The 10,224-nt window shown below is 36.7% G+C and overlaps 1 protein-coding gene across 1 annotated transcript in view; it reads left to right on the top strand.

Moving 5' to 3' along the window:
* The first annotated feature begins 3,642 nt into the window (after positions 1-3,642).
* Positions 3,643-10,224, top strand: part of LOC102585101 (eukaryotic translation initiation factor 3 subunit A-like) — a 7,896-nt gene continuing 1,314 nt past the window's right edge. The window contains exons 1-14 of the mRNA XM_015305979.1: positions 3,643-3,747; positions 4,515-4,576; positions 4,837-5,318; positions 5,896-6,111; positions 6,200-6,568; positions 6,662-6,691; positions 6,907-7,134; positions 7,244-7,405; positions 8,020-8,241; positions 8,320-8,523; positions 8,598-8,804; positions 8,962-9,042; positions 9,523-9,724; positions 9,985-10,209. Of these exons, the coding sequence (XP_015161465.1) occupies positions 4,531-4,576; positions 4,837-5,318; positions 5,896-6,111; positions 6,200-6,568; positions 6,662-6,691; positions 6,907-7,134; positions 7,244-7,405; positions 8,020-8,241; positions 8,320-8,523; positions 8,598-8,804; positions 8,962-9,042; positions 9,523-9,724; positions 9,985-10,209 (2,674 nt within the window). The 5' untranslated portion in view covers positions 3,643-3,747; positions 4,515-4,530. The remainder of the gene's footprint in view (positions 3,748-4,514; positions 4,577-4,836; positions 5,319-5,895; positions 6,112-6,199; positions 6,569-6,661; positions 6,692-6,906; positions 7,135-7,243; positions 7,406-8,019; positions 8,242-8,319; positions 8,524-8,597; positions 8,805-8,961; positions 9,043-9,522; positions 9,725-9,984; positions 10,210-10,224) is intronic.

The raw sequence follows: 10,224 nt of genomic DNA, 5'->3' as shown, positions 1-10,224 counted from the left end.
TCAGAAGGATACAGACCATGTATATGTTATTTGCTTCTTTAAAGTTTCTGAAGCTGTCTCTCAATTAAGTTGTTGTTCATCCACCCTTTGACCTGTGAGACTAATGCTTTCAGTTACATTTATCTGTGCACACCATTTTCCTTTTCAGCACTGTAAGCTCACTCCAATAAGCCTCATTTCTCTTTTCTTATAATACATGAAAATTCCAATGCAAGAAACGCCAAAATCATTGGGATAATGAAGAACTTGATACAGAGGTAGGGGGTAGCTGTTACCTGGTAAATTAACTGAAAACTTAAGATAGTAAAATCATCCTAGTTAATATAAGTTTCTTGTATGAATCCACTTGACCTGAAAATTTCATGCACGAACTATGAAGCACATGCATACTGGAGGACATAATCAATCGACCTCCCGGTTCTCATTCCCTACCTCCAGTTTAATTAAGGACGAGGGTAAAGTTAGGTAGCTTGGGAAAAAGTCTGCATGATTGCAAGCTTGTTTTCTGTTTTCATGAATTTCAGTTCAATTAAAGTTGGCTTGGATGAATGCATTGAGCCCTAACTCAGAAGGTATGTCTTGTTCTTCTGATTTTTGTTGGTTCTTTTGTTTCGATCATATTAACTTCGAGTCCTGTAATCATTGTATTAGTTGCAGATTCATTGTACAAGCTTGTTTCCTTAGACAAGTTGGATAAGTTTTTAGCTCCAAGTGGCTATGTTTACCTATAGGCCAAAGTCAATCTTTCATGAGTCCTTGGATCATGCTGACCACATTGTGCTTCACTTCAGTTGTTCTGGTCTGTGTTTCAGTCAAGATCATCATTAGCTTTATGAAGCCTTTGATGACTTGTCCACGACATCATCAATAGGGTGCATTATCTTGGTATAGGAATCATATTGCTCTTGGCTGTTCATGAAGGTAAAGAAGTGACTATAGGGAAGTGTGTGCAAATGGTGTTGCTTCATCGACGAATGATAGTAAACTCTGAAGTAGATTAATGAGGTATCCCGAGAAATATGCCTCCTCCCTTTCCTTTATTACTGCATTGTGCTGAAATGTTTGAGGTACGGACTTCTTCTCAGAGATATGGTTGGGAATATGAACGTCTTCCACGTTCAAATCACGTCCCGGGCTTAGTCTTAAGCTGTAGTCACCAGCTTCTTTCACAATGTTAGTTATATCAGAGAATATATGTCATGTCCCTCAATATCATCCAAATGCATGAAGATGGGATCAGAGACACACATTAGATGTTTGAACCAGTAAGATGTTTCAATTCGAAGCAGTGACATTGTTCATTCACATAACTGCTCCTCATCTTTAATTTCAATTGGATTCTAATTTCATTCAAAGCATGTTTGATGTTTCTTCATTGATGATTCAACGGAAATCTGGCATTAGTTACTTAGAGTGAGTTTTTGTTTGGCTAGCTGGGGCATTCATTGTTTTAGCTTGTTTAGGAACCTAGGATATCTTGTTGTGGTTCAGACATGTGTTTAGATGTATCATGTATCATATTCAAATCTTAGCTGCAAGACTTGGTGTAAGTTCATCTACTTCAGCCTTGTAAGCAGGATTATCTATGATTTGTTGCTTGGACACTAGACAAAAGGGCCTCGTGTATTAGTCGAGGTGTGTTCAAGCTGATTGTCGATGTAAAAAGAGAAACTTTGTTGCCTCTTTGAGAATCTAAAGAGCAGTTAAATAGTACTAGCATCAAGCATAAAGTTTATATATTGACTATGTAGTGGCCTAGTTGGGTAGATTCTCTTTGTAATGATGCTTAAGCCTTTGAGTAAAGAGACCAAAAAGTTCTAAATTTGAGCTTTTGGTGCACCTTCTTTGTCAAAGCTTTTCAAACAAAAAATATACTTCAAAAAGACTATTTTCATATACTATATTTTCTTTTCATACTTGATTTTGATATGTTTTATTTGCATTGAGGTCTATCAAAAATCTCTCTAACTTCATAATGTTGGGTTAAGGTTGACGTACAAACCACCTTCGAAACTTTATTTGTGAGATTATACTAGGTATGTTATTGTTGTAATTCATGTCTCAGCTTAAAATTTGATGTGACCCTCTTACAAATCTTATAAGTTTTCATTGCATCAACCTTGCAAATATTTTGTATTTTATACATTAATAAATTAGTAATAAAAAGAAATGATAGTTTCAAATATATACAATAAAGTAGTAATTAGTTTACAACAAATATAATCATGTTTTTATTTACATAAAAATAGCCAAAAGTCATTGAAAGTATCCACTGGCTATATATTAACTATACATTATGATACATTTAGAAGCAGAATATAGATTATTCATACGTGAGCTATACATTGACTATACATAATGATACACTTAAAAAGTTGAATATAACTTAACTATACATGAAGTATACATGGACTATTTATCGAATTAATCTTTTCTGAATATTAGGCTAATTGAAGAAGAAGGAAAGGGATGACAAATAGTTAATGGAAGATTGATTATGACAGAGGAGATGATTCAGGAAGCAAAAACGATTTTATTGCAAGTAATTTTACTTCTTTCTATTCGATCCTGGCCAACTCTAAATCTTCTCTACACAGTATCAAATTTTAGATATGAAATCTTCTTAATGTGTCAAATCTTTTATATATAATTCGATTAAAACAATTTGTATTTGCGCTACGTCAAATTTTTAAATTAAGCTTTGAAATTTTAATGTTCGAGATTGATCATCAAAGAAGAAGGGACGAAAACTGAAAACAGCAAAGAGAATGAAAGCCATTAATGGCTAAAGTAGAAAGAAGGAGAGTAACTATTTTTATTGTAAATAAGATGAATTTTTGACAAAAATGCTTTTTGTTTTTGTTTTTTGGTAATTATTCAAAATTTCAGTTTTTATGACATGTTTATGATCACAAAATTAAAGAACATTTAAGTACGCTTTACATGTTTTTAGTTTAAGATCAAGAATTCAAAAGTCATTTTTATTTTCTACCAATCAAAATTAAACAAATGAATTAAAACAAGGGAGTTACCCGAATTATCTTGAAAAACACAAATTAGCATATATATAACAATGTAAAATGTGTGTATAAATATCTCTTATACACTATTATATATTTTTATACAAACTTATATATTGTGTATAATAAATATATAATATTATATAAACATCGTTGCAGAAGAAAATGGGCTATGTGAGTGTAACACAAAAATATAAATCACAATTACCTAAACACACATATTATTTTTATCATAATTTCTAGAATTCCCTACCATTTAAAAGAATTAGAAAATTCCCCTATCAAATACATTTCTATCCCATCTCGGATACATCCTTATCCCTTCTCAAATACATCCCTCCTCTCTCGGAAACATCCGTGAGCTATGTATCCGCAAGTTTCCTAAATAGCTATGTATCCACATGACTGTTGATGTATCCAAAATCCTTTAATTTAAGGAAATTTTTGTAATTTGGAAAATAACAGAAATATAATGTGATTAGCTTTAACCCTATGGGATATCAATATTTTTATTAGATAGCACATTTTTATAAAAATTCACATTTCACAAAAGTTTGTGGGGGTAAAAATAGCGTTTCCATAAATTGAAGGACCAGTTTCGTTGAACCCTTGTAACACATCATATTTTGCTCTCACTTAGCTCTCTCTCACATCATATCAAGTTTTTAGGGCAAACAATAGAGAGAGAAGGAGATTGCGGCACCCACAAAGCATCCAAAATCCACTGGTAATTATCACATACAACCATCTGTTTTCTTAAAAATTTGCAAATTTTTAGTACAGTTTCAATCTGGTATAAGTAGATTTGGTTACATATATGTGTGAAATGCCCATTTGGATTTATAGATGTGTTTACGTACTTGAATCTTCCGATTTATGATGTGGGGTTCTTTTACTTTACATGGAAAGAATGAAAGTTGAAATTTTTGTCGGTTTTTTTATTGATTTTTCTTGTTTGTTCTTATTTGGGTATGGGTGAATTAGAGCGTAGTGGATGTAGAGGATTAATATGTTTGACTTTACTGGTTTGGGGTAGAGCTTAGTTGATTTAATTGATTGATGAGGTTCTGTTAGATTTGTGCCCAGGTAATAAAAGATGATAAAGAAACCTTTTCTGGGTTTTGGGTCGAGTGGTGAGAGGGTAATTTGTGTTGTGTGGGTTAGGCGCACCTCGCGGGTTTGAAAGAAGACTTGGTGTTTAAGTGGAGAATGGTGTAGTAGGCGGGCACCTAGTGTAGAGATTTCTTGGTTATAAGACGAGGTTGATAAAGAAAACAGTATTCTGGTATGATATTTGGTTTCTTAGGGGGGTGGGGTGGGGTGGATTGGGGAGGACAAAGAAGCTAAAGTTCTGACCTGTTTGAACTATTGATTGGGTTTTGTTGTAGGTTGTCCTAGAAATGCTACTACTGAGTATATGGATTTAACATATATGGTTTTGCCTGTGTTGATGAACTTCTCTGCTGTTTGTCTCATCTAACTGTTCCTTTGCAGGTGAAAGATCATCGAAATGGCGACTTTTGCCAAACCGGAGAATGCTTTGAAGCGTGCTGAAGGTTAGTGGAGTTACTAACTTCATCTGTTTTAGCAAATATCTTTTACGGAACGTGTACTAGTATTATGGGTTCTGTACACTTGCAAACTTTTATCTCTTGCAATGGGTCTGAGATTTTAGGAGGGGGTTATATGTTCACAGGGTGAGGGTAGTCTAGATGATTCTTAGTATTATTGAAGAGTTAAATTTTTGAAATTCCAGGTGTTTTTATAGCAAAATTTAGAATCTTGGCATGCTGATGAGTTTAATGTTTTGATGCAGAGTTGATTACTGTTGGACAAAAGCAAGAAGCCCTTCAAGCACTTCATGATCTTATTACTTCAAGGAGATATAGAGCATGGCAAAAGACTCTTGAAAGGATAATGTTTAAGTATGTAGAGCTATGTGTTGACATGAGAAGGGGGAGGTTTGCCAAGGATGGCCTAATTCAATATCGTATAGTCTGTCAACAAGTGAACATTAACTCCTTAGAGGAGGTAATAAAGCACTTCATGCATTTAGCTACTGAGCGAGCTGAACTAGCTCGCAATCAGGCACAGGCTCTGGAGGAAGCTCTGGATGTGGAAGACTTGGAGGCTGATAAAAGGCCTGAAGACCTTATGTTGAGTTATGTTAGTGGGGAGAAAGGAAAGGATAGATCTGATCGTGAGCTTGTCACTCCCTGGTTTAAGTTCTTGTGGGAGACATATAGAACTGTTTTGGAGATCTTGCGTAACAACTCTAGATTGGAGGCTCTGTATGCAGTAAGTTTCCATTGCCCTATCTTTTGTTATGTGGTTGAATAATTTGACTGCTTTTATGTTCCGAGGCGAGGAATTCCAGTATCCTGAATTTTCACTGTTTTCAGGACTTGTTTTAGACTGTAATTGAGTAAGCAGATTGATTATCCTTTTTTTCTTTTCTTTCTATTTGCTTGCCTGGAAAGTTATTGTGCTTCTGATTAGTAAATCAGAAATCAGTCCCTTTTTACTTCTTATTCACAAACTTTGCGGGAGTCTTTCTCAGTTTGCAGGGTATCTGTCTATGTACTTTGTTTAGTACAGATATCATTTTTTTTTTTTGATAACCGAGAAATCCGTCTGTGATCCGCCCTAGTACATATATCATTTTGTCAGAACAAGTTTATTATTTTTTGATATGAAAGTTTATATATCATCCTGTTGTAATATTTTTTTGTGCCTTAGAACCAGATTTGTCCTGTATGCTATTTAAGCTTTCTGCATGGCTGATTGGAGATGCTTTACTCTCTCCATCTTTAGTTGGCACTTTTTTTTTCCTCTGAAAGATAGGTTAATTAAGTTTCAAACCTAATTTGCTCAGATGACAGCACACCGAGCCTTTCAGTTCTGTAAGCAATACAAGCGTACAACAGAATTTCGCCGTCTTTGTGAAATCATCCGGAATCATTTGGCAAATCTCAACAAGTATAGAGATCAGAGGGACCGGCCTGATCTGTCTCTTCCAGAAAGCCTGCAATTGTATCTAGACACTAGATTTGAACAGCTGAAAGTTGCTACTGAACTGAGTCTATGGCAGGTTATTACTTTTTCTGATAGATTTAAGCATATCTTTTTGTCCCTAGAGAGTGAATTTCATTCATATGTTCTAATTTTCTTTGACGCAGGAAGCTTTTCGTTCCATTGAAGACATTTATGGTTTGATGTGCATGGTTAAGAAAACCCCGAAGGCATCATTAATGGGTGTTTACTATGGGAAGCTTACTGAGATATTCTGGATGTCATCAAATCATCTTTATCATGCTTATGCCTGGCTCAAGCTTTTCTCTCTTCAGAAGGGTTTTAATAAAAATTTAAGCCAGAAGGATTTGCAGTTAATAGCATCGTCTGTTGTCCTAGCTGCACTTTCAGTGCCTCCTTATGATCAGTCTTATGGTGCATCTCATCTTGAGCTTGAAAATGAGAAGGAGAGGAGTTTGAGGGTGGCCAATCTAATTGGTTTTGAAGTTGAACCCAAAGCCGAAAACAGAGTGGCGGTAATTTCATTTCTGATTATGTTATTTAGTTCTTTATTTATAATGTCTTACTTTGCTAATCAGCTTGAGTTCCTTGCTGTTTCTCCTTTTCAGCTTTCTCGATCATCACTTCTCTCAGAGTTGGTGAGTAATTTTATTTGTTATTTTTTGAATTTAGCGTATGGTCCTTCGATTGTTTCCATTAAATTCCTTTTGTCTATTTAAATTTCAATGAACCCATCAAATTTTTGAGGCACAAATAAGCGCATCATACTGTTTTTGTAATTGTTTCAGTCTCTTGATTTTTTAATTGTGTGACGGTTCCTTTTACTTTTTCTTAATTGTTTCTCCTTCTGTAGGTGTCCAAAGGTGTGATGTCCTGTGTCACTCAAGAAGTGAAAGATCTTTATCATCTGTTAGAAAATGAGTTTCTTCCTTTGGATCTGGCACTGAAGGTGCAGCCCATATTGAATAAAATATCAAAGCTTGGTGGTAAGCTGTCTTCAGTTTCTTCGGTTCCTGAAGTACAACTGTCTCAGTATGTTCCTGCCTTGGAAAAGCTTGCTACTCTGAGGTTGCTCCAGCAGGTGTGCACACTGTTTTATACTTTTTGATAAAGAGCAGATCAGCAGACATGCTCATTATTTAGGCGGAAGTCCATCTTTCAATTAAGTGAGAACCCTTTTCTTGTTGCAGGTCTCTCAGGTGTATCAGACAATCCAGATTGATAACATATCTAAGATGATCCCATTCTTCGACTTTACCGCTATTGAGAAAATATCAGTTGATGCAGTTAGGCGAAATTTTCTAGCCATCAAAGTTGATCACATGAAGGGTGCCGTCTTCTTTGGCAAACAGGTATAATTGTGTCGCTTGGAATTAAAATTTTATCTACCGTTTTGTTTGTTTGTCGGTAGGGCACACCTAGATATTCCTTTCCCTTGTCCTTGTCAGGTGTTGGTCAGGGATTTTGTCAGCCCTCTCATTCATCTCTGCAGACACATTGTTCTTTCCCTCACTGTTTAAGTAAAAGCATGGGCATAGCTTGCTTATGACATCTGACCTTGTGTCTTTTGTTATCTAATATTAATGTTTTGAACGGTAAAATTGTGGGCTATCTAAATGTGTGTTGTTGGCTTAATAAGTTTGTAGTTACGTCACTAGAATGAGTCTGTCTGACTGAGCTTGTGAACTCTGAAGAGCTGTGGTAAGTTTCTGAGATCTAAGAGTTCACTGGATTGCTATTTTTGGCAGATTCTATGTTATGGGATTATGGGCCATGGGGATGGTTAAAAGGTCTGACTCTTGTGGATTTGTAAGTTCAGCATTGTGTACCTCTGTGGTATTATATGTTGATGAACTGAGGCAGGAGAAATTTCAAATGTTTCTCTTAGACATTTTGAACTAGCAGGGATTATAATCTCATGTGTGCTAGTCTATCATATCTCATTTGCTTATGATTTTGTTTCCAGAGTATTGAGGCTGAAGGACTCCGGGATCATCTGTCTCTTTTTGCTGAATCCCTTAGCAAGGCAAGGACAATGATCTATCCCCCAGCAAAGAAGGCAGCCAAGCTCGGGGATGCCTTGTCTAATTTAGCAGAGATAGTGGAGAAGGAGCACAAGAGACTTCTTGCACGGAAGTCCATTATTGAGAAACGCAAAGAGGAGCAAGAGCGTTTACTCTTAGAAATGGTATGAACTTCTTGGTTGCATTGTGAATTGCTTGTTATTGTTGTTCTCGTGTATGAACTTTTATGACTATTTATTAAGGAACGAGTGGAAGAGTCGAAGAGGCGAGAGCTTCAAAAGATGACGGAAGATGCTGAGCAAAAGCGCATTGCTGCTGAGTATGAGCAAAGGAGGAGCCAGCGAATTTTGAAGGAAATAGAGGACCGAGAACTTGAAGAGGCCCAAGCTATGCTGCAAGAAGCTGAAAAACGCAGCAAGAGGAAGAAGAAGCCTATTCTAGAGGGAGTAAGTGCATAATTTGTAATCCTATCCCCAAACCTTCAATTGGGAAATCTTACCTGGCTTTAATTTGATTTCAGGAAAAGATGACTAAACAAGTGATCATGGAATTGGCGCTGAATGAGCAACTGAGGGAGAGGCAAGAAAGGGAGAAAAAGTTGCAGAAGTATGCCAAAACTATGGATCATTTGGAAAGAGCTAAAAGAGAAGAAGCTGCACCTCTTATTGAAGCTGCATATAAACAGCGTTTAGCTGAAGAGGCAGCTCTTCATGAACGCGAGCAGCAGGTTTGCATTAAAGATACATCATGCTTTTTGACCAAACCACAATAATAATTTTCACTTCTCTTAAGAAATGGAAATTTGATACATTATATTTTTTTTTCTTTCTTACTTTTTGGTCGAAATATTGCTGACGAATTTGCATTGTAACGTACGTTTTCAGCAAGAGGTTGACCTGAGCAGGCAACGCCATGCTGGAGACTTGGAAGAGAAAAAGAGACTGGGACGCATGTTGGAGAACAAGGTCACTTTATATCCTGTCTTTTATGAATTTATGAACTGCTAGATATAAGCGATGAATAATATAAGTGAATTTATGGTTGTGGAATTGGGTTAGCTATTGATAACTATGCAACTTTGTTTGGTCTAAATGGAATTGGTGTAGGACCAAGTTGGAAGCTTCTGAACTTAGTGCAGGGTACTTCAAGATTTGAGCTGTTTGGAAATAGAAATAGTTGGTTTTTCTTTTATTCTGCCTTCTGTCTAAGTTTTTGTATAATGTCCTTGTACTAAAAGAAAAAGAAGGAAGTTCAAAATCCTTTGCAGCAGTTCATCATAATTGTATCCGGTATATCCTTGCATTTTTTAGGAAGGTAGACCTAACGTAAGAAATACAAATAGTTACTTTCCCACTAGTTGAAATTTGAGCATCCATGAGCTTGGTTGAAGATTGGTCTTGGTCTCTTGATAAAACAGATCGGCTGATATATTTCCAATCATGCAGAGGATTTTGCAAGAAAGAGTTGTTAGTAGCCGGGAAGCTGAATTCACTAGATTGAAGCAGGAGAGACGAGAAAGGATCAGCCAGATAATTCAATCAAGGAAGCAGGAGAGGGAAGCTAGGAGGAAAATGTTATTCTTTCTGCGAACTGAGGAGGAGCGTAAAAAGAGGTTACAGGAAGAGGAGGAAGCCCGCAAACGTGAAGGTACTTTACTAGTTAATGCCCCACCCACATCATATGCATTTAAATCTTTTAGGTTAAGCAAGGAAGGTAAGCAGTTGTCGAGGTGTATCCAACCTAAGAGTTCATGGTTCTGTTGGTGTGACATGACATCTACAACTCTCTTATGACTGCAGTACAGTAGTCAACCGTTGTATTCCTCTAAGTTGTATTTTTGCACTTGAGGTTTCAATAGCTACTCGAAATTAATTTGGCATCCTATGAACTTTCTGAAAATATTGCAGAGGCAGAGAGACGGAAGAAAGAGGAAGCTGAGCACCAAGCCAAGCTAGATGAGATTGCTGAAAAGCAGAGGCTGCGAATGATAGAACTTGATGAGAAAGAAAGACGGGAAAAAGAAGAGAGCTTGCGTAAGCCCGCTGTACTGCCAAGGACTGCTGAGCCTCCAGCCTTGGGGCGTCCAACTGAACTTGGAGGAGCTGCTCCCATTCCTGCAGCAGCAGCAGCAGCAGCAGCAGCGCCCC

The sequence above is a fragment of the Solanum tuberosum genome, unplaced genomic scaffold, assembly GCF_000226075.1.
Source record: "Solanum tuberosum cultivar DM 1-3 516 R44 unplaced genomic scaffold, SolTub_3.0 scf00021, whole genome shotgun sequence".
Taxonomy (NCBI): domain Eukaryota; kingdom Viridiplantae; phylum Streptophyta; class Magnoliopsida; order Solanales; family Solanaceae; genus Solanum; species Solanum tuberosum.
The sequence above is the reverse complement of the archived record's forward strand: the minus strand, read 5'-3'. Positions and strand labels throughout refer to the sequence as shown.